The 24,098-nt window shown below is 39.0% G+C and overlaps 1 protein-coding gene across 9 annotated transcripts in view; it reads left to right on the top strand.

Annotated features, from left to right (window-relative positions):
- The window catches only part of GNPTAB (N-acetylglucosamine-1-phosphate transferase subunits alpha and beta), a 45,725-nt gene continuing 21,627 nt past the window's right edge, over positions 1 to 24,098 (top strand). For 4 of the 9 annotated variants that reach the window (XR_008573889.1, XM_054801174.1, XM_054801164.1 and 1 more), the window contains exons 1-8: positions 1 to 235; positions 5,046 to 5,131; positions 10,411 to 10,530; positions 12,489 to 12,530; positions 13,269 to 13,474; positions 14,173 to 14,237; positions 14,506 to 14,640; positions 22,678 to 22,839. Coding sequence is in view for 8 of the 9 variants with exons in the window: in XM_054801174.1 (XP_054657149.1) it covers positions 119 to 235; positions 5,046 to 5,131; positions 10,411 to 10,530; positions 12,489 to 12,530; positions 13,269 to 13,474; positions 14,173 to 14,237; positions 14,506 to 14,640; positions 22,678 to 22,839 (933 nt within the window). In the remaining variant the exon portion in view is untranslated. Of the gene's footprint in view, positions 236 to 887; positions 982 to 5,045; positions 5,132 to 9,455; positions 9,774 to 10,390; positions 10,531 to 12,488; positions 12,531 to 13,268; positions 13,475 to 14,172; positions 14,238 to 14,505; positions 14,641 to 22,677; positions 22,840 to 24,098 lie in introns of those variants that run through there. The other 5 variants (XM_054801194.1, XM_054801204.1, XM_054801226.1 and 2 more) reach the window with 5 other exon arrangements.

The following is a 24,098-nucleotide window of genomic DNA, read 5'->3' on the forward strand; positions in this document are numbered from 1 at the left end:
TGAGGGCGGTGGGACCCGCCCGCCCGCCCCGGCGCACGGCAGGGCGGTGAGGCGGGCCGGGCAGCGTAGGGCCGCGCCGGGCGAGGCGGTAGCGGCAGCGGCTGGCCGCCGGCGGGCCATGCTGCTAAAGCTCCTGCAGCGCCAGACCTATACCTGCCTGTCGCACAGGTATGGGCCCTGCCTCTGCCTCGGGGGCCTCGTCCTCATGATCGTCTCCGCCCTGCAGTTCGGGGAGGTCAGTACGGCGCCGCGCCGGCGTGGCGTGGCCGCCCCCCTTCCCCTCCCTTTCCCCGGGCAGCCCCGGTCGATCTGAGCCGTGCCGAGCGGTGCCGGCGAGGAGAGGCGCCCGGCGGTCCCGCAGCTGCACGGCACGGGCGGGGGGGGCGGGTGCGTGTCGGTTTGGGGCGTTTTTCCCTTTTGGGAGCCGGGTGGTTGTCATGTCCTCTTGAGCAGCGAGTTCCTTCAGCAAGCGGCTTGGTCGGGAATGCTGATCAGATATATATATATATATATATATAAAAAAGACATAAGGGAGAAAAACGTGCTTTACGGTGGTGGTGCTCCCTTTTTGTTCTGGGATATTAACCATCGCGGCAGAGAAACGACACGGAGCACCCCTGTGTGCTGTGTTTTCGGTGTGTTGAGCGGTGCTGGCTATGGGCCTGCCGTAGCTATAGGGGCTTTTATCTCTCGCCCCCTGGGAAGCAGCTCTGTGGCGGCTCCCTCTCCTCAGGCGACCTTTACAGTCGGTGGGGCGGCTGGCGCGCAAACTGCGCCCGTGGGGAATAACGCGGCTCCTGGGAGCGCCAGGTATGACACGACCGTTAAGTGCCGCCCCCCCCCCACACACACCCCCACCGCCCCGGGGGTGCCCAACATACACCCTTGGCGGGCCCTGGAGGGGAGAGCTGAGAAAAATCTGCGTGCTCCGAGAGCTCCTGTTTTCTCGTCTTGTGCAATTTCTTCCACTTCCCTTATCAGGTGATTTATTAGTGGGTTTTTTTTTTTATTATTATTATTTGACTCTTCTAAAGCCTGTGCTGGATATAGCCTTCAAATGGCAATCAGGAGTGACAGAATCTTTCTCCTTTCTGAAGTTTAAGGAGTTAAATGTAGCCCCTTTCCAAGCTGCCTGTAGCTCAGCAGATGCTGTATTGCATTTGTCACTCGCTGCTTTTTACTCGGTTTGCATGTTATTTTGTAAATGATGCAATAGAACTTCTACTTTTTCTGTCTATGATGTATATTTTAAAGCTACATTTCATGTTATCCTGTCTATTTTGGAAGTGATCAGTGAAAGAATCCGGAGGGAAAAAACCCAATCCTGCTACAGTGTAGTGTTTGACTATATAGTAAGTATTCAGGGAATTAAAGAAAGTATTTTTGTCAGTGTAAAAGGATGGCAGTATTAAATGCGACCAAACTGGAATTTCCTGATTCTTAAATTGTTCTCTTTTTCCTCCTTTTTTTTCCTTCCCTGTTTTATTTTGATGGGTTCTTTCAGATAAAAAAAAAGAGCCATAAAGATTATTATCTGAAACTTGTGAGTGTAGCACAATCAGAACTTCATTTTGTGTATCTGTACATCTTCTTTGCGTAAAGTACTTCATCCCTGCTGTCTTGCAGGGTTCACAAGTTCCTGAAACACTTGAAAGCCATCAGTGAATTAATGAATTGTGTAGTACTCTTAGGCACCTGTTTGTACATGATTATCAGTTTGGCTTGGTGTATACCTGTTGGTGCTGTGAAACTTTGGGTATAGTTTTGCCTTTTTTCAGAACAGGGACTTAAACCCAGCTTTAGGATTCCATAGAACTTTGAATATTTTTTTTTAAAACACTTCAGTAGTTGTCTAGGTTATGGCTGATTTCCCTGAGAATCGGTTAAAATCACTGCTCAGAATTATTTTCCTACCAAATCTTAGTTTGCTACTTCCAGCCCTTTTAGAGCTATTTGGAAAGCTTAGATACTATGTAGACAGTGAGCAAAGAACTGGCAGATTCATGTAGGAGTAAACTTTCAAAATTATATGTTAAGGAAAAAGAAAAGTGACCAGAAGTGTTTAAAAAAACCTCAAATAAAACAAAACACCAGCAAAACCCCCACCCTTTATAGAATGACCATACAGATATACAGAAAGAACTTTTTTTTTTTTTTTTACAGTGATGGTAAATGAGCATGGTAAGAGATGTTCGTGTGCATTTTGTTCTTTTATGATTTAAAGTGGTATGTTTTGGTAAACAGTGGTAGCTTAAGGTTTAGGAGTGACTGGGCTTGTGAGAGCAAATGCTATTAGACCTCTTCTGACAACTATAGTGGGAATGGAAAACATTTCTTCAGTGCACAGTCCGCAAGGCAGCAACTAATAAAAATATATTACTGTTTTGAAAATGAAACCAGAAATCTTTCTAGTAATTATTGGGTCAGCCATTTTTAACAATCTGTGGGGAACTGTCAAGCAATAAAAAGCAGCATGAGGCAACACTTATCAGACCCTGGTGTCTGAGCAGTGTTTGCAGTTCTGCTTTTCCCTGACCCCCAGAGCCACCTTTTTCATCTTAGTAGTCAAAATTAGATCTGCTTGCTTAAATTCATGCTAATATTAATATAAATGCTGGCATAAAAATAGATGCCTGGGGCAAAAAAATTGAGATTGATAATGATGTCCTCAGACATGAAAATGTCCTCAACGTGAAAACGAACTTGATTTCAAGAAAAAATCTGAGCTTGATGAAATAACAGTGCATTAAGCATGATTCAGGAGCATTTCTGCAAAAACACATAGGGTAGCCAAGTCTAAGCAAATGCTGTAACAGAGTTGTAGGATGAACTTTTAAGTTTTAGGACAATTTGGTTCTAAACCCTTTTTGGCCATTTTTCCGTAGGTCGGCTAGCTTTGTAAAGTGTTTTATCTTTAATGTTGTTCCCTTAGTGGTTTTATATCAGTATGTAAAGTTGAAACAAAGCGGCCTCCAGGCGTTATTGCAACACAAATAATGCGACAGGATGAAATATTTACAGGGGAAAAAAAAAGTATCAGGTGGGAAGAGTTTAACTTTTTTCCTAAATGTGTTTCTAAAGAGAGCTGTTCTTGGTCTTTTTGGTTATAGTTGCACAAAGGCAAAAAGCAAACATTTGAATGGTTAACATTTTTCTTTTGGAGAGCTGTATTACTTATATAATAAATTACATTCTTACTCAAACGCTTCTGTATTTCTTCTAGAAGCAGATCAGTGTGTGTCAATTCATCATTATCAGTAGTAGGAAATGTTTCTGCCTGGATATATTTCTATGTGCACTGTATTAAACTAGTGTATTTGGCAGAAGGATGTAAAGACTTGCATGTGAAAAAGTGTAATAGTGTGTTTTTTAAGATCCTTCCTGACTTTGGTATTTAAGGGAGGAGATTTTATGCTCACCTGGGAAATCGTGTCCTTTGTGTAAGGGGAATGAACTTGTACAGATGTGATCTTGGTTACAAAGAGACTGTTCGCAGCTTTGGCAGGAATTGTGTGTGTGCGCGCTTGCCATCCAGCCACGTGATGGGGCTTCCCTGCTCTCTAGAAGGCTTTAATTTGCTTTAGTGGGCATGAGGGTAGAGATGTGTGTCCTCTTAAAAGGGAGAGAGGTAGTCTTTAGGTTATGGTTTTGAACGTTATCTTTGAGAAATAGTATATTTCATAGTTCCTGTAATACAAGAAATAAGCAATAGTAAAATTTAAATCCAGGAAGAGTGGTGTAAAGTAAGTACTATCCTTTTCTGATATTTTTTTTTTCCACTCTAGTACATATAAATACATAGTTATCCAGGTAAAATAAGCCATTTCTGAAGGAGCACAAGATGCCACTGAAGTTTTTAAAGTTGGACTTGCGCTGTAAAAGATATCATAGCAAGTTTATCTCAGAGTAGAACCTAAATGTTTTATATTATTTTCATCTCAAATTATTTATGGGGTTTTTTTGCTGTATCAAAGCCTATTAAGCCTTTTTAGCATTGAGAAGTCTGGATTGTTTTTCTTTTTTTCTGTTTAGAACCATGATGTCAGATACTTTGTTAGTAATGGAAATGTAACTATGTGCCTTTGTTTTGTGTGTATACATTTAAGAATAGAAATGGAATGTAAACTTACAGCTTTCCAAGGTAAGAATCAGCTTGTGATTAATTTCCCATATAGCTAATTTATGAGTATGCCTAGGAATGGGGACAGCTGGCAAAGGGCATGTAAGTTGGGTGCAGCTTGGAATTTTAGCTAAGCGACCTTGATGGCTGGATGAAGGTGGGGAAGACAACCCTGCCTTCAGCTGCGTGTTCCCACCATTTCTCATCTGCTCTAGCACCTAAGTAGAGGAAGATAAAGTGCTCTGTGTTTTGAAGGTTCATCTTTCTGTTGGTTTAGCTTCGTGACTTGGCTCGCTGCACGCCGGGTGAACTCATGTCAAGCGAAAGGGGGTGGCAGAAATGCTGGGGGATGGAAGAGAGGCTGCAGCTCGCAGAAATACTTTACTGTTGGGTTAGTCCAGCTGCAATGTAAGACGTCATCTGTATTGGGAAAGAGCTATTGTGTTTTAAGTTTGTGGACAGGTCAATTTGCATAATTGGATATGCTCTGGCCTGGCTGGCTGTTTGCAAAGCTCAGATTTCAGAGGTGTATATACTTCAATATGTCGTTTATGAGAATAGAAAGGAAGATGAGCAAAATTATATGTGGGGGAAAAACATTCCTGAATTTTTAAAGGCTGAGAGATAAGGAGGAGGTAACCTAAATGAATAGTAGCTTATAAAGTGTGTCCATAAAACATGAAATCATTTCTTGCAGAGAAAAAACAAAGTTTGTTTAAATCCAGTGTGCTCCTAAGTTCCGAGTCTGATTGCTGGCTCAGTGTAATAACTTAGTTTGGATTAAGGTTTGGTCAGTTGTGCATAAATGCATAAATCAATTTGAAGGAAATTGATTGTGATTAAATATTTCAGAAGGAGAAATGTAGGTGTCTAGTTTTAGAAGGTGGTGACATCAAGTGATGGTTGGTTTTTGTTTTCTTTGCAGGTTGTCTTGGAGTGGAGTAGAGACCAATATCATGTTATGTTTGATTCATACAGAGACAACGTTGCTGGCAAATCATTTCAGAATCGGTGAGCTTTACTTGTAGTTGACAGTATTGCACATTTTACTGTTCAATGAATTTTCAAATATTTAAATATTTTAGATGAAGTAACATACTGTTGACTAGGACCTTATTGTATGCACTCCGCTTTTAAGAAACTTTTTAAAGCTGAGTGCACGTGGGAAGTCACAGCAAGCTGGAAACCAAGTCACATGGGTCATTTATTTCAGTTCTGTTAACTGCTGCATGACTTCTTGTGGTTTCATCGTTCGTGTCTGAATAGTCATGGGGTCTGTTGCTCAGGAAGTCAGTGGACTGTGAATTGGTAGGTGGAAGAAGCTACTAAGGAGATACCATCTGACTCCTAAGTGTTGATAGACTCAACCGGAAAAAAAAAAACCTGAAAGCAGATGCTTAATCTGCCTTGAGGTTTAGTGAATCGCGGGACAGTAGAGATGATCAGATCAGTTTGTCATGCTTTAGCTGGTGCAAGATAACTCTGTAAAAGTACATTGCATGGTGTCAGTGAATCCTATGGACTTTTATAGTGTCATCTCTTACCTTCCTCCCCCATTTTCAAAGGATGACAGATGATAGCAGAGTGATATAGCTCATATGGATGATTAGCTTAATGTTTACATGTTTCTGCAGTACTGAAGTGAAAGCTTGATAGTTTGTTCCTGTCAGTACTAAAATGCCTCACTGTGATAATTAAGTACAGTGCTTTTATAAAATGGTTGAGTTTTGTCCAAGACAAAATCACAAATCTTACTGTTGTGGTGCTGGTATAGTCAGTTTCCATTTCTACAGTGTGTTTTGTTACTTCCTTTTGGTTGTGTAAAGCACTCCTTAGCTAGTGTTGATTTCTGTGAATTGTGATCAAAACATCTAGTGCCTGGGGAGGAACTATTGGCTGCCTGAGCAAAAGCTTAAGTTTTTTGTGATGGGTGCTTAAATTATTCCAGTTCACCTATATGCCTTTAATACTCTTATGTCAGGTGTGTCAGCGAGGTTTGTTGTGGTATTTGTGTGGACATATGAACTTCCTGAAAAAAATTCATACCAACAAAAAAGTCTTTATGGAGACATACTCGTTGACATCTGTTAACTTTTAGAAGTCCCTTGTCAGGGTTCAATTTTTTTTATTATCAAACTTCACAAATGTAGTAATGAACCCTGTCTTGCAGTACGCACCATATCAGTGGTGGTTTGAGGGAATTTTTAAGGCTGGTAGCAATGCAGCATGTAGGGTGTCACACATTTTTTACATAAAATGAGGATTGTGGACTTCCAGTTTTGATCCTAGCTTATCTGTTGATTTTAATCAGTTCTTATTTTAGTGTTAGAGAAAAATATTCAGAATTGGAGAACAGGAAGCTTGTTGGTTTGGAAATTAAGCAGATCCACCGCTTAGTGGAAAGTAAAAGCTGCATGGCCTTTAGGAAATATTAATGGACCTTCAGCTGAATTAAAGTAGTGTTATCTTCTAGCTTTGCAGGAAAACATCTCCATTCTTGTTGAACAGTTGTGTTATAAACTTTTATAAAGAAAATCTCAGTGTGAAACATAGACAAATTTGTGCATGTGGGCAAGGTCCTTATGATGATAAATTCGAAACGTTCTTCTTCCTGAGTTAACGTAAAAACAGTGATGTTGCTAGCATCATTAGTTACACCTATTGAATGCTGTACTCTGCCAGACTAAGGAAGACTACTACTTTTGCCTTGAAATTTAGCGATTGCTTTGGTTTGCTTTTCCCTCCTATCTCATGTCCTCTGGCATTCCAGCTGTTGCACTTTCCAGGTAGTTGTGTCAGCTGCTAAACTTCCTACTTCCCTTGCCCAGGTTCTTACACAGCTTGAGACAGTGGAATAGAAATTCCAGGGCTTTTTACCAAGCCATCTCATCCAAACTCATTTTTGAAGACTGACTTAATTTTGGTATGAAAATAAAAGGGAGGGAAGGAAACTAAGTAATGGAGTTGCAATGCATGAGAGTCTTGTCCAAGAACTCTGTTTTATTTTTCTCCACCAGCAAATTCTGCATTTTGGCAAATGCTGAAGTGTAATTTTGCTATTCCAGCACATGGCCAAATCATATTTAAAACTCAAAAATGTATGGAAACAAAATGTGAAGGAACAATCCTCAGCTTTTAAAATGTCCAAACTGATTTCAGTATGGTACAGCAAGTGAGAGCCATCAGTTGTTGGAGCGCCATTGAGCAGAGTGAGGCTGGAAAGAGGAAAAGATGCACAACTTAAGGAGCCAACAGGTACTGGAGCGGGAATAGCAATGGAACAGTTGAGTTGCTGTTGGTGGGCAATTACAGAGATGGAACAGGCAGGAGGGCTGGAAGGTTTACAGTGGGGACCTTAAGTGTGTAATAGGCTTATGCTCATTCTTAAAGAGGCTCAGCAAGGTTAGAGATCATGATATGGTAGCTTGGAAGACATCCAGAGGCTGCTGTACTCCTTCAGCAACTGTGGGTGCTGAGACAATGAGGCTTTGTCTTCTAGCTGCAGTTGCGGCTGTGAGCATGGCTCTCGTATGTAAACAAATGTCACAGGTATGGAAAATGCTTCCCAGCAGGTGTGTAGAAGAGGCAGCATGTGGCAGGTCTCCTGTCCTATCTGGGAGAGCTGGTGGCTCTGGCTTTGTCTTCGAGCAAGGTCCTATTGATGGTTTTGGGTTTGCAAGTAAAAAATGGGTATGGTTTTGAAAGAGGGAAGTGTAAAGGAGTATCCAAACCAAGCCTCATTAATTGTCTGGGAGTCTCCAAGGAAGTTTCCAAAGTCCATGTTTGCTGATATTAAAATCAGTGGCAAATAGGAAGATCTATGATTTTTCTGTAGAAAGGTGTTACATAATTCCCATTAGGCTTAATCAGTTTGCAAGACTGGTATTTGTGATGAGGACCAAATGCATAAATCCACGTGAAGGAGAAACACAGCTACAGAATTTTAAGGAGAAAGTTTTTGATCTTTTCTGACGTTGAACAATTTGCAAAAGACTCTGCTTCTCTGTTTGAGAAGGATAATGTGGAAGTGGATCTCCTGTTCCTTTTTAATTTTAAAGCAAAATGCCACTACATGCTTTTCAAGATATAAACTCTCAGTACTTGTTAAGAAGCCATGAAACCAACCAGAAAGCTTTGGCAAAGACCGAACAGGTGAAACAGTAACAGTGTTACTGATCCTAATTGGAAGCAACAAATTAATTTGTGTATGATATCTGTTTTTTATTATATGTTTGATAACCCCTACTTTCTCTCAAGCAATGTATGCTGTAAAAATACATTAAGAACATTTATCTGAGTATTTGGATAAATTTTAAGCAATTAGACTAGTGGATCTGCAAACAGTTCACTTGCTTTAACAGCCTTTTTTATTAGTCTCTATTGCCATTGGTAATGAAGAAAGAGCTTGCCATGCTAGTGTTAATTCAGAGTTGACATAACTGCATCTGACCAAAAATGCCTTTTCTCTGTGGAGTTCTTTAGCATTTGGCTGTTTGTGACATAATTTCAATGCTACAAATTAAGTTTAACATATTACATAGTTCTATGCGCTATTGCATAGAAACACGCTTTTAGCGAATGATAAATTGGTGAGAGGCTTCACAGAAGTCAAAATTGCCTCATACCCTAGGAAGAGTTAAGAGTTAACACTTTTTTTTTGACACTTTATGTTCTTCAGTGAAGCCTGGGTAAATAAACTCTGCACTTTGTCCAGAAAACAGAGTTGGGCATTTTTTAAATCAGCTGACTTGAGTCAAGTGCTTCGACCTGAAACACTCCTGTCCTAGCTGTAGCAATCAAGGGACTGTCAATCAAATAATTTAACTGGTCACAACAATTGTAGAAAAGGTGGAAGAGCTCCAGCCATTGAATTTCTACTCCTGTGGAGGACTATTGTGTTCAAAACATGCCTTGAGTTGCACCTGTTAATGAACAAGAATCTAGTGTCATCCCCTGAGAAAGATGGGAAATAACTGATTAGAAGGGTGGTTGTATTCAGTAAATTGACTTTTTTTTTCCAGTTGAGAGGGTAGCCTCCTGCGGAGTGTTGCATTTCAGAGGTGAGAGAGACTTCCTGAGGGGGGTGCTGCTGCGGAAGGCAGTGCTTCTTCGGATAGTCAAACTGTCTCAGAACAACCCACCATTATCCTTTTAAGTGTCGTAGCTCAGCTAGGGACAGTGATGAATTGAGTACAAAATGTTCCTGTCTCTTGGGCGGTGACCAGCTACTGGCTGCTCTTTTACCAAATTTTGTGCTTCAGTTATTGAATCTCAGCTAGTAGAAAATTAAGCTGAGTTGGAAGTTGTCTGCGTGTCATACCATGCAAGGGAAGGTAGAGGAGATACCTATAAGGTCTGTCTCTCTTTGAATGTTTTCTTGAAAGGATGCAGTGAGTGGGGGAATACCTTCCCTTGGAAAACCTCATTCTGTGACCCTATGGATCTTAGCCTTAGAGAAATGCTCAATGTTTGCTAGGCCATCTACTGTTTAGGAAGGTATTGAATAGCTTGACACTGAACAGTTGAAAATAGTAGTTGGGGTATCCTCCTGCTTTCTGGGACTGAGATTCACGTATGGCAGCAGCCTGGTGTACCTGCTGAAACAAAGCTGTGGGCCTCGGAGAGGATATTATCGTAAACAAATAGAAAAAAGGTACCCGTACCCCTTTTCTTCTGCCTTGGGTATGCTAGGAAATCTGTAACTGTCCAGAAACAGCTCCAGGATATTAAATTGTGTCAAGAATGAATTTGACCGAGTCTGAATTCATGTACCCTACTTAGCTTGTTGGTTTATGAAATGCTCTGTTATTAATGAGGCAGTCCTAGGATAGAGACCTGGTCCTCCTGAGATATTATTCACTCTGTGCAATTAAGTAACAGCAAGTATGATTTAAGTCTTTATACTTTGTGCTGTCCTGTCTAATGTAGTTGGTGAATTAAGGATGTGCCTGGATGCTGGTACTGGTTTGAGAAATATTTTAGTGGTTCAAAGGAGTTGGGTTATAGGTTAATGTTGATGAAATTTAGAGCATGAAGTTCAGATTTCATTCGGTTAGTGAACTGTTATAGCCACTTTACATCCTTTTTGGTTAATGTCTGTGCTGTTTTTTCAAAGGCTCGTGTATAATTAAGAGATGATATACAGCTAAGAGAAGCTTTTTACTTTGTCTTGTTTGTAGCCCAAACACCAAGTATTTCTGTTGTTAGACAGAAATTGCTATTGTAGGATGCCACAAACACTTGTAATGTCATATTAAACAGCTCATGTAGCTTTCATTTGAATTATGTAGACTTTGTTTACCCATGCCGATTGATGTGGTATACACCTGGGTGAACGGCACGGATGTTGAACTGATCAAAGAATTGCAACAGGTCAGAGAACAGATGGAGGAAGAACAGAAAATAATGAGGTAATAATCTTATGCACTTTTTCCCTTTAACTGACAGCAGCATTCTAATGCAGTACTAGCACTCTTTTTCTCCCATGTTACTCAACATGAAAATTCAAAGTGCATTTTTCTCACTTCTTCATTTGATTATTCTCAAAACCTTGTTTCAGTTCTACATTTAGCTATGAAGTACTGTCTAATCAGAAAACTGTTTAAAGTTACAAAGCATAATAACTTAAAGTAATTAAGGCTGTTCTGTCTTGAATTTGTAAAATTCTATGCAGAAAACTGTGCTTTGTGTATATCATTTTGTATTGATTTCTACAACTCAGTTTGTAATTAATAAAACTATATCTGAAATGATTCTATGTATAACCTCTCTTCATCCCCTTCCCCCCCCCCCAGTATTTCTTTTTCTAATGGGCTTAATAATATCTTAAGCATATGGTTCTTAAAAGCCCCTTTTTTAAAGTTAGATTTGTAGTCTCCCAAACACTGAAACTGAGGGGAAAATAATTTATACATATTATAAAGGTATGAGTCAGCCTTTTAACTAAGGAGGGAAAGACATGTATTGCTGCGTTTGGTGTTATAGATTGTGCTATACTGTTGTGCAAAATTGCTGATCTGAGGCTTCAAACACAGGCTGCTGCAGATACCTTGGATTGTGTCTTGTAACCATTGATTTAGTTCTTAATAGGTAACTTTGTGATCACATGATCTGCTTTGGCCAGAAAATATGCTAAATTGAAGAACAAGTGTCTATTTTAAGGGTTGTAATAGTTTAATTTAGAATAATCTGAAATCCACAAGTGAGTGGATTGATCTGATGTTTGGCATCTTATGACTTGCAATTTAGGTACCACTGACAATGTGATCACAAGTGAAATTTTGGATCTTTGTTTTGCTACTTAAGTAGAACTTTAAATACATTAAGTTTAAATATCTTAAACATAGACATGGTGTCTGCTCTGAAAAGATTTCAAATTTAAACTAATCTTTTCCTAGCAGTTCATGTGGCAAATGTTAGTGGGTTTAGCTCTGTCATTGCTCATGCTGTGATTCCCATTTTACAGAGGGAAAAACGCATAATGTTTTTTTCCATAATGCTGATTTGGAAAGTTGATATCAAGCTTATGAGTAAGACTCATGTCCATGTCACATTCCTTATCTACAGGGGCACCTGGTTCTCTCCCTTGTAGATAACTTTTTTTCATGTACTTTGAAATCGGTTAGCACTGTTACAAAAAGAACTGTTTCATGGGATCAAGATAACTGCAGAAGACAAAGGCAAAGCTGTTACAAATCTCTGCTAATGAGTGTGTATTTTGTATTGCATAGCAAAACTTCGTAAGTTCTGACTTTCTTGTTGATACGCCTGAACTGAGCTAGTCGTGGTTCAGGTGCTTTATTCTTCAGTGGAAGAGAGTAGCTTGATGGATGGTGGTTCTCTTTCCATTGGTGTATGTAGAAGGGTGCCCTTCTGATGCTGTGATTATTATTTAATATCAGCGCTGCACTACCTTCACGTTAATCATCATTAGCTTCTACGTCCACATGAAAAATACATGACAGACCTTATCAGAATATGCATGTTAGGCAAAACAATCCAGTCAGCCTAGTTTCAGGTCACTTCATCCTGGTTTCTTATCAGTGTTTTTCATATCAACATCAGTTTCATTAAGTAATGTAATAACAACCCCTGAAAATCCTGTTAGCAGAAAGAGTGCCACTGCCACAGCTGTCAACACAATGGAGAATTTTTGAGCTACACTGCATGAGGGCGAGCAGGGAGGTGCACGTGTGTGTCGGCCTGTGCTCGCCTTGGCAAGGCCAATGGCAAGGCCTTGGCAGTTTTGTAACTGGGCTATCAGTGCTTTCACAACCTGTCCCTGACTCAGTTAACAATCTGAAATTAGACTAAATTCCTTACTGTCAACTCAGTGTTATTTAATGTAGTTGTTTTGATTTTGTAATAGGGAAATCCTTGGAAAGAATGTAACAGAACCAACAAAGAAGAGGTGAGTTTTTGTGGGTTTGGGCATAAATTGGAATAAATTATATCCTACACATTGTTAGCTGAAAGCAGATGCTGGTTGGGGAGGTGGTTTGGTTTTCTATAGCCTGTGCATACTTTCCTTCTGTGTCGCTTCAGGAACAGTTGACAGCATGATAATATATATGTTGAATAAAAGTAATGTTATTGTGACATATATGAATGAGCTTCTTAAAATGTGACAGTTTCTGAAGTTCAGAAAGCACATCCTTGTCACTGGTTAGGCATAGTTCCTATTCCAAGTGTGGATTTGTAATTCATGTGTACCTGGAGTTTTATAATTCAAAAGCGTGCTTTCACCTGCCATTTGTATACATGGCACTGCAAATAATTGTTTGTGGTGGGGCAAAACCTCTTGTGTCTCTGCTGCCAGGAAGTGACAGGGCCTGGTTTGTCCTATTACTCATTTTGCTTGGTTGTTCTGCTAGTTAGAGATCTTTATAAGGTCTCCTCTGTGGGCAAACTTGTAATCTTGGAAACTTTTGAAAAAACACTTATGGGAATGAACTAAACTGTAGCAGTCAGGTATACGCCTTCTGCAGCAAAATAAGCATGCTCTTAGTAATTTTGCCCTGCCCCAGCTGATGTTAGAAATAATTGATCACATTTTACAAAAATATCTCTCATTGCATCTGACACTGATTTTTGTCTTAATTTTTCTACTAGTGTTATATATATATACACCTTTGGTATTTTGCTGTAGTGAGAAGCAACTGGAGTGTTTGCTGACGCACTGCATCAAAGTGCCAATGCTTGTCCTGGATCCTGCGCTGCCTACCAATGTCACACTGAAAGACCTGCCATCCGTTCACCCTGCTTTACAAGCTGCTAACAATATGTTCTTTGTAGCAAAACCAAAAAATCCTTCTACCAACGTGACAGTAATTGTTTTTGATAGCCCTAAGGATGGTAAGAACCTATTTGTCAGATTCCAGCTAGTATTCTAGAGGAAGCTTTTTAGTAAGTTGCTTTGAATTAGGATTTGTTGGGTTTTTTTCTCCAGTACTGATTCTGCCACTAATTTTCTGTTTGACTTTAGCAAGTCATTCAGCATCTCTTGCCCTCAGTCTGTTCCTCTAAATGATGACATTAATAATACTGTTTGCTTACCTCCCAGGCAACTGATTACCAATGATTAGTGTTCCATGATTCAGAAGACTATTGCAAAACAGATTTGATACCTGAATATTTGTGTTGCGCTGATAATCTCAGAAGGCTGATGTTTAGACCAAGGAAGATTAGTTTTAGAAATCCTCTTAATTGCTGTGAAGTCTAGTTTGAATATTGTGCAATAAGTTCTGCCCTTGCTCAAAGGATTACATACCTTAAAATAAACTTATCCATGTGTTCAACATATATAAGTAGGATCTTGGAGCAGGTATGAGCTGCTTATTTTGTTTAATGTGTAGTGCCTGACCACTACCACCCACTAGCCCAACCAGTGGTGTTTATTTTACCACCAAGAATTATTTACCAGTTATAAAGACAACTCTTCACGCCATAAATATCCAAATCTTTTTAATTTGCAAGAGTATATCTTAGTTACTAGAATATACAAAAGAAATTACATGCATTTTTTGATTTGGAATGCATTTTATATATTCTAGTTGAAGCTGCCCATTCTGGAATGTTAAAAGACAACAGCAAACAGATAGTATGGAGGGGCTACTTGGTACGTACTTTTAAAATCTGTTGATTACATTTTGTCTATGTTAAACTTTTTGTACATATTTAGAAAGTGTTTCTGTGCTACTCTCTTTCCATAACTCACATGTAGTAAGAAGTGAAACCTTTTAAAATAACCCTTATTTCAATTTTGAAGTTCAGGTTAAGTGGCAAAATATGTGTTATTAAATCTGTCACCTGATGAAGGATTGACACATAAATGTTCATTATTGTAAGTCTAAAAAAGTCTTTATACCCTGTTTTATTGTTTTTAGACCACAGACAAAGAAGTTCCAGGTCTAGTATTAATGCAAGACTTGGCCTTCCTTAGTGGTTTTCCAGCTACATTCAAAGAAACAAATCAGCTGCGAACAAAACTACCGGAGAGCCTGGCCTCTAAAGTAAAACTGGTAAGGGTCTGGAGGAGAGAGTGACTTAGCGGTATTAGTTTTTTGGAATGGTTCCCACACGGGATATCACCCACCTAGGAGACTTAGGATGTTTCTGATAGTAAACTGTTTTTCTGTGTGACTCTTGTTTTCTTGAGTTGTGAAGAGTAGTAAACAGTGACTCAACCAGTTGCCCTCAAAAGCCCAATTGTCCGTTCTGTGACTGCAAGTTATTAGGCATTAGATTTGCTAGCCTGCAACTGATTAAAAATTACCAGTCTTATCAGTTTCTCTCAGACATTTGCTATAGGCTGTTGTCTTGCTGAAGTATGCTATATCACTGGCTTGTTTAATGTGGTAGAATTTTGTTTATGTTGCTTCTTAGCTTTTTTTCTTCCCTCTTTGCTTTTAGAAGAATTATCTTAATAGTAACAACACTGGATTGTTTCACAGCTGAATGCTGTATTTCTCTCTGCCAAGTACTCTGTATGGTCTTGAGCAAGTTGGACTTCAACTTACCCACCTGCAAGGCAGCAGTAAATCACAACTTGTGTGACTGTGCCATCCATTAGTATTTCATGCCTTCTATTCTTCCCTGCCATTTGGACACCTTTTCCATTTATAGCCAGGTTTAACAGATAGGTAAAAGTTTCAACAGTCTGTGAAAATCATTGGCTCGTGTATTGGAGAGAGATGTGCTTGGTGGTGTGAAAGGGGCTGAGGCCAGGGAGTTTGTGGAGGAGGAGGACTTAGCAGCGATAAAGGAATGTCAATCTATAGGTAATGTCTTTGATGCCCAACTATAGGATTTGCTAATTAACTTTATGGCTTGTTCTTGGTGCTTGAATGAGCATGACTTCCTTTCCTTGTCTTTTTTTGGAAGGCTGCGTTAACAAATCATGTATTCTGCTATTGCAGAAACAATATTGTGTAACCCCTTTCATCAGCTGGTCACGCTCCAACTTAATGCAAGCTGAATTTCTTCTTTCTTGTCTCAACTTGTGTTAACAGGCTGTCTTAGAATGTCACTAATGGTAGAAACCTTCCGAAGTACATAAATTTGTACCTCTCTTCCTACAGGTGCTTGAACAGCTTAATAGAGCTCTTAAACAGTTATTAAAGCTTAGATAGCTCTTTTGCCTTTGTTTACATCTCTGGTGTATTCATAAAGAGTGGCTATGGCTTCTCCTAGCCTTTGTTTTACTAAGTTAATCAGGCAGTGCTCATCCCACAGCATTGGCTCTCCATTCCTCTCATCCTTCTGACAGCTCTTCCCTGCCACTTCCATTGTGGATTTGTCTGCCTTCAACACCATTGAATGGAATTTTGTACAGCATTTTAAAGGAGGCATCACCAGAACTTTTTACACAGTGAAAAATACATAGTACGTAGCTAACCCAAGGCCAGCAGACAGTCAGAGACTTGCTGTGTACTAGATTATGCTCCTTGCAAACAGCACTGCCAGTGTATTTGTGTCACCTCCCTTGAATCCTTCCACTGCTGTGTATTGGTGCTCTTCATAAAAATTTTCTCTTGCTACCATGAATCTGTTGCTAGTTTGGGTGAGTGATGGCAAATGTGCTTTGGTGTGGCCAAGGCATCCTTCCTTCTGTTTCTTATTGGCACATTGGTTAAATAGCAGTGGATATTCCTATGGTCAATCTGCCAGCCTCTACTTTTTTTTATATGCTATGGGTATTAATTGCTTTAAAGAAACAGTGTTTACTCTAGAGAAATGAGATTGTTATCCAACAGGAGATGGCACTTCAGTTTTGCTGTCCAAGATACTAGGTTCTTCATTTCAAGTTTGCCTAAGGAGTGTTGTTGGTTGAATGCTTCCTGACTTTGAGTCATCCGAAGAATCTTCTTTGAGTGCAGGTTCATCCATTTGGGTTTGGAGCCTTTTCTAGTTCCCTCAGGACAGCTTAAGTTACAGGTTCCTGGTAGTTTCAACACATCTGGCTTAATGGAGCTGAAGAGCTCAGAATACCTTTGACCTCAATTGCCAGCTCTTTTCATTTGTTAAACTTACCCTTTAGCATTCAAGAAATTTAGTAACAAGGTGTTCCTTAATTTTTTTTTCTGTTTCAATTTAAAATCAATTAGCTTATGTTTTTGTGACCTAGGGTTATTTTCTAGGAGCAGCTCTTCTGTAACTTTCTCATTAATTACCAAATTGGTATCTATCTCAAACAATATTTGGAATTTCATTCTCTGTCTCTTAGCAGATGTTGCTCCATGCTCTTTTTTCAAAATGATTTTGACTTAAGTTTGTATCCATAGTACCCAATTTTCTTTTTCTTTTCTTTTCTTTTTTTTTTTTTAGGTTCTGGTGCCTTGTGTGGTTGACACTTGGTGTTCCTTTGTCAGAGTAACTTTTATGTCTGTCTTGGATGCTTCAGTATCTCTCTGTCCTTGGTGTTCTACCACCTCTTCTTCCCTCTGATGTCTGGTGTCGTGACTTGTATTAATATTTTTGCTGCTAAAACATACTTCTTTTAGAATAAGAATACCTGTTGTTGTGGGAGTTTTTTCTTTTTTTTTTTTTTTTTGTTCCCCAGCTCTCCCCCGCACTTTCTAATTTCATTAGTTGTGGTTATTCCTCTAATTCTGTTATCTAGCTGTTGTTTGAGTCAGTGTCGATGCTTTTTCTCCTTAATACTCCTGTGTGGATTTTTGCTTCCAGCATTGAGAAGTTCATAATTCTCTCTAGAATTTCTGCTGTAAATCTGTCAAGCCACAGACCTTATTCTTAGACTAGCCTCTCTCTCTTGTGCTGTAACAGAGACCTTCCATCTTTCTTGGACACCTTGGAAGAACAACCTACCCAGATTTCTCCTAATTACTTTTGAGCTATCTGCTGGTTTTTATTATCTTGTGGCTTTAAGACTTGTGGAGTGATTCTGCCTGGACCTTAATTTTTTGATTGCAGTCATCTGTTTTCCATTTCATCAGATGATCCCTTTCATCATCTTTTTTCCGTTCCAGTAGGATCTCCTAGCAGGATTAGTCCAACAAAAAATATGATGGATGGATACTTCATGTGTTTCAGTTCTGCTTCTCATGTCCAAGCAGCTGGCTAATCTGTTGTCTGTATCCAAGATGATCACTAGCTTAACTCTTTAGCAAATCTTAAAAATTCTATAGTTTCTCTGTGGTTTTGCATTGCCGTCCAGATGAACATAAAGGCTGCATCTCTGGGGTGTCTTAGATATGTCTCCATCTCTTTTTTTTTTTTTTTTTAATGGAAGCGACATCCCATGCTTATTATCTTTCTACATGATTTTTCCTTACTGTCTTGTGGGTTTTTTTTTTCTCTTTGTTGTCAGTAATGCGTTATCCATTTGATCGCAAATCTTCCTGTTTGTGCTGGTTCTCTTCCTTGGTGTGTTCTTATCTTTGTGTAAACATTACCTTTGTGATCAGTTCCTTACCTGTTCCTAAAAGCTCCTGCAATTTGGTTAAGCACATCTCTGTGTACACGCATTTTTCTTCTCAGGTATCCACAGCATTCTGCAGTTTCTCCATCCAGTCATCATTGCTGTCTGTGTTTCTTTTCCTGGTGGTGGATGCTTTAGAACAATTGAATTTGGATTATTGTACTCTGTGTGGTCATAGCAGCAGATTCTTCCCCAACCAGTTCTCTACTCTTGATAGGAGCAATTTATTCATTATACCTACAATGGAATATATGTATGTAAATGTAAGAAATGTTTTATTTACAAGGATAAAAATTTTTACATATGAAGTGTGGATGAGGTTGTTTCTATAGAAGCATTTACTAAGATCCTAGCTCAGAATCAGTTCTGCGTTCAGTGGAAGTTGTAGGTAGGTGGTTATGGTAAACATAACCAAGCGTGGTTTTCTCCTTACCAAGGAGAGAGATGCTAGATTAATGCTACAGTTAAGTAGCAGAAAGGTTGGTTGTTTACAGTCTCCACTGAAATTTGCAGCAATTCCTCTGCTGTTATCACTTCTGCCATCTAAAGTCTGTGAGATGCTTGGTGGAGGAGAAGAAACTTGCACCTGAGGCTAGACCTGTGTCTCATAGCCACCTCCTGATGCTTAATGGGTTTCTGCATGCTATAAGTGACTGTTTCTTAGTGTAATGCTGGAAGGAAAAAAAAAACCAAAACCACAAACAACATTCCCCTTCCCCCCCCCAAACTTCAACAATGCTGCTGTTAGAAGGGAAGAAAGGTAAGAAAGGGAGGAGTGTAGCTGTTGGTGAGTTTGTGTTGACTGTTGGTAATGCTGCTTTAATTGGATTGCTTTAGTTTGTTTGAAAGCACTTCTGAATCCAGAGAGGACCGAAAATTGGTCGGACATCTGGGTCATGTGTTTCTTGTTCCAAAAGACTAAAAAGCTCTGACAAAAGTAGCTGAGCTCAACTAGAGGGGGTTAAATTGTGAAGATTTAGTATATAATGAATCAGTTTCTAAGGTGAATTATGTATGTTACGGTCTACTGAATTTTTGTACTTATCACCTGCACTGTAATGTAATGATATGGAAGTTTATTTCCAGATGTGAAAGGTAAGCAGCAGTGTGTCTGCTGATCACGTTTATTGTTCTAAGTTCTGTGTGTTATGACAGATGTGGTTGAAAATTGTATTTGGCTGCTTTTCATTTTCCATGCTTTCTTAATGGTGCATTAGTAAGCCACTAGATGGAGGTGTTACTCTGGTTGTGTAGCTGCCTGCTGCTAAGCTATATTTCTTTAAAGCTTTTAGCAATGTTACCTTGTACCTATACATGAAGAACAACAACTGAAAATTTGTTTTCACTTTTGCTTACCCCTCCTTACCTGCATTTCTAAAGAAAACTGTCATTGTTCAGCCTAAAAGAGACGCTTGTGACTTAAACTAGGTAGTGATGAAAAGACTGACAAGGGAAGGATTGAAAGCAAGGGGGTTTGATTTCTCTGATTTTGTTTTTTGACACTATCATGCTAACACTTTTTCACTGAAATAGCATACAGTAGCGTGAAAAATTTTGGAGAGGTGTGACTATTTATCCTTCAAGATTTAATATCCTGATTGCTTCAGGGAAAACAGAGCTTGCAGATCTCCTTCCTCTGCAAAATACTGTTTCCTCTTTAATCTGCATATGCACACATGTACATGTATATAGACAAGTTATGTTGAAAACTAAGGACTGTTAAGTGTCTTTAAATGACCTTGTCTTACTAATGGAAGAACATCCACATGGGAACCTGGCGGCACGGCGATGCTGAGTGTTTGCTGTCGTCACTGCCTTGAGGGTGGAGGCTCTAGGATTTTTACTGCTGCTCTTGTCAGTGTTGATGGAGCAGACAGGTGGCTTCAGGAGTTGGTGTTGTATGTTCACACAGATGTAATAAGTAAGCTTTGTAGGAAAAAAAAACCTCTGAGGTATTGCATTACTTTTGGCTCTGAGATGACCCTCCGGTTAGTTACCTTATAAAGGGAGCTTGATAAATTTGTAAAGACAACAGTATTTCTACTTGTAAAGCTTTTATAACTCTCTAACACAATACATGCTTCCTCCTTCCCTTGCCATATGAGTTATCCCAATATCCATACTGGAGTGTGAAAAAAGGGGCATCTCATTTCCTTAACAATCAACTTTGGCCGTTAAGAAGATAAAATGTAATAATTTACAGACTGGTTAAGACTCCAAGTTCTACCTCAGAAAAAAAATCTGCTTTTTAGGCCTTTTTGCTTCAGAATGTGGAAATGAAAGTTTACTTCTGCATGGGGTGGCTTAGTCTAGTAGGTCTAAGCATTGCCAAACATGCTGGCTCCAAAGGAGACCTGCATTTACGGTTACCTGGTAGGGAGAACGCAGTTTTCCTGTCTCGTTTTCAAGTGCACAATATAAATGTGCACGGGTGGCAGTCTGTACCTGTGCCTGCACAGCGCCTTTTCAGCCTGCTTGTGTTAGAAGCTGAGGCTCGCGTGATCACGCTGACTCTGCATCTACCTGCTTGTTTTTCTGTTCTGTTTTCACAATACCTTTGGATCTGCTGGCCTGTTTTGTCAGGTGGAAGATGATCTCTAGAAGATAATATTTCAAGGGAATGGGCAGTTGCATGCATCCCCACTGAGAAGAGGATAATACCTGTGAGACATCAGAAAATCTGCCAGGGGAGAATTCCATTTTGAATATACCAGCAACAAAATGCTCTGAGCAGAGCTTGCAATTTATTAGAATCTAGTTATGTCACCAGATAACTTCACTGAAATTTAACTTTATTGATAGCTCTACTTATGAAAAGACTTGTTTCTTAAAAAGGTACTGGTGGAAAAAAACACTGAGGTAATAAAAATAATCTGTTCAATGCAGGGGTTATCTTAATGCTGATGCTAAACAGTGGAGGACATTTATCCACTACTTGTTTGTGCTTGGACTGTTACATATTTAAAAACCTAGAGCATATATGCTGTGTTAGTGGGGGGAAGGGGAAGTGTTTGTAATAAATCTAGTTAGGAATCTGTAGTACAGGTTGACTTTTTGTTGACTTTGGAAACAAGTTAAAGAGAAACTAAATGTTCTTAAATGCTTTCAAAGCTCTAGAACGGTAATATTTTGACAGATTCTAAGGGACTGTGTGACACTGTTGTATTCCTAAATAAAGCACATACACCCATGGCAGCTTTGCAATCTGTAGCATTTCGATATCGATATTTTTGGAGGTTGCTAGCTGCACTCCGTAACGATACCTCAGCCATTTAGCTACTGAAGCCATCCTTTCCACCCGTAGGTTCAGATGATTCCCTGGAAGGTCTGAGATTTATCAGATTTTTCTAATGGCAGGCCTCATAAGTCAGATTGAAAGATCTCAAATAGCATATGAGTCAAAGCATCAACAGCTTTAAAATGTCACAAGTGGGACAGCTGGCCTTGCTAAGGGAAGGGTGCTAACTCTGGGACAAGTGTTTTAAAATGAGCAGAAAGGGTCAGATTTAATAAAAATAAAGAGAAAAAAATCACTTAAGGTTATTATGAAATAAACTGTGATAGTTTTCCTGTTTTCAAACATGACAATATTCAAATTTTGTTAACTTATGAATTGCTTTTATGTATGTTATGCAACTGAAAATCTGGTAGACGTGCTTATTTGTCTTATGTTGCATGAAGGAATAAAAATTAAGCATAGCAGCTAATAAATATTGTTAATGATTAACTTCATTTATTCTCAACCTGACTACTGAATGCATGCACTTGGAGAATCAAAGTGCAGTTCTGTTTTTAGCTTGTTTAGCTCATGCTACTTCATATGGTAAACACAGCAATTTATTGGGTTATGCTATATTTCTAGTGAAATGTTTTGATACCCTGCAATTTGAAGCTATACTAGTTGTTAAAAAGGGCATGTAGTGCAAGCCCTTCTTATCCTGTGCATTATGAAATCTGATATACAGACTTACTAGTGGCAAGAGATAAAAACAGCAAACAGATCAAACAGTCCCCAACTAAGAAATGACCTTAACAGCATATTGGCAACCATCATTAAGGACTTGGAGACCCACATGGATTAGTTCTGGAGCCCTTTGTATCTCAGATTTCTGAGCTGTAGGTTGATCTGTAAACCATTCTGAAAATTTCACGCTTCTGACAGCAACGATGAATTGCTGGCCTTAATTTTCGGAGAAAAGCATGACTTAAGACAGAAAAAAAGTATGATTCTTTCAGTCATATAATGAAGTTGTAATAAAATATGAATTTTATTATTGGGGAGAGGGAAGGAATGGATGGGGACTTACTATTCAATTACTCCGGAAATATTTATAACATGGACAGCTTTACTGTTGCTGGATTATTGTATAAAGAGAAATATTCTTTGGAAAGTGAAAATTAAGCATTTAGAAATGTTCTGTATCTTTAAATGTTTTGAATTTCCCATTTTGCTACCCCTTTTTGTGTTCTTACAAAATTGCAATTCTTTTAAAAACAGTGTTTTACAGTTATTCCTATTAGTAACTCTAGTAAGAAAGATACAACAAAAAGATGGAATTGGCAAAGGAAGAGTGCTGTTGTTGGTACATGCCAGAAATTATTTTCTCTGCTTGTATAGTTGCAGCTTTATTCAGAAGCCAGCGTGGCTCTCTTGCAACTGAATAACCCTAAGGGTTTCCAAGAACTGAGCAAGCAAGCAAAGAAGAACATGACTATAGATGGGAAAGAACTGACGCTTAATCCTGCTTATTTACTATGGGACCTCAGCTCTGTCAGTCAGGTAGGTAAATTCTGTTACAGCGTGTAAAGGTTGCAGTATTTAAAAACCGTGAGTAGAGGCTAACTAGTCAATGACTAGGAACATGGGATTTCTTCCAGCAGCTTGGAAGTGCTAAGAATCCAGTATTTATTATGTTGTAAGAAAACATCACGAGAACACTGTCAAATTCTGAAATCAAGGAGGAAGAAGGATCAGAGCGACATTCAATTGAAATTTTCATGTTCTCCACTAAGTGAAAAATTTTGCCCTTTGCACACATTCTGATAAAGCTGTGTGCAGTCAACGCCTGAAAGGCTTAACTGATACTGAATGGCAGATAAGCAGGCTTCTTGTGTGGGGGAGACAGAGGGCTTTATTAACAAACATGATTATCTCTTTTCCAATATGTTTCTTAGACATTTTTGCTTTGCAGCATCATGTATGCTGAGCAAATGTTAACGGCTTCTTTTCCAAAAATTTTGAAGACCTGAAATGCAGATGTCTGTAAGGAAAGGAGGTTTACTTTGAATGCTTTTAATACAAGCAAAGATGTTTGGTTTAGCAAAAGGAAATAAAATAACAAGATGTCTGTCTCAAGATAAGATCTTCTAAAATCTTGGTGGCTTTCTCCTGCTAGAATTTAATTTTACAGTGAATATCAAGTGGCACGGGTAAAGTAAATGTGCCCTCTCCAGTAAAGCTTGCAGTCTGTCTTTATATCCTGTGAACCTGGCTTTTGGGGAACTTTCCTTCTTAATACAAACCCTGAACTCAAACTTTATACTTCCCATGTTGAAATTACGCATTATTTATATGCAGATATTATACCTAGCCAATGGATGCTGGTGTTGCTGGAATGTTTTCAGTTATGTTTTTGAGAATGTGTAAGCTGTGTTATTGTACATACTAGAAAAGGAGACTTATTTACAGTGTGTAGAATCTGCAGTGAAAATGGTAATTAAGTGCTCTTTTTCTTGAGTTTCCTGTTTTAGTTGGGCATACTTCTTTTAGAAATATTCCTTTTAGGCAGCCTTAATTGTTGCTCTTAGAAGAGGTCATTAAGTTCTATTCTAATAAATTGGAAAAGAAACATACGTTAAGGTGTCATGTAACCTGATTTTGTTACTTACCTGAAGAGCTTCTAATTAAAATGTTATCTTTTTAACAAAAACATATAGAAACATTTAGCTATTTGATAGTGAATATTAGGCTCAGTTTTGTTAATAACAGGGGATAACTGAAGAGCTGCTACATCATGACACTTCTAGTGTATCTGTATT

Source organism: Grus americana, chromosome 1, assembly GCF_028858705.1.
Source record: "Grus americana isolate bGruAme1 chromosome 1, bGruAme1.mat, whole genome shotgun sequence".
Taxonomy (NCBI): domain Eukaryota; kingdom Metazoa; phylum Chordata; class Aves; order Gruiformes; family Gruidae; genus Grus; species Grus americana.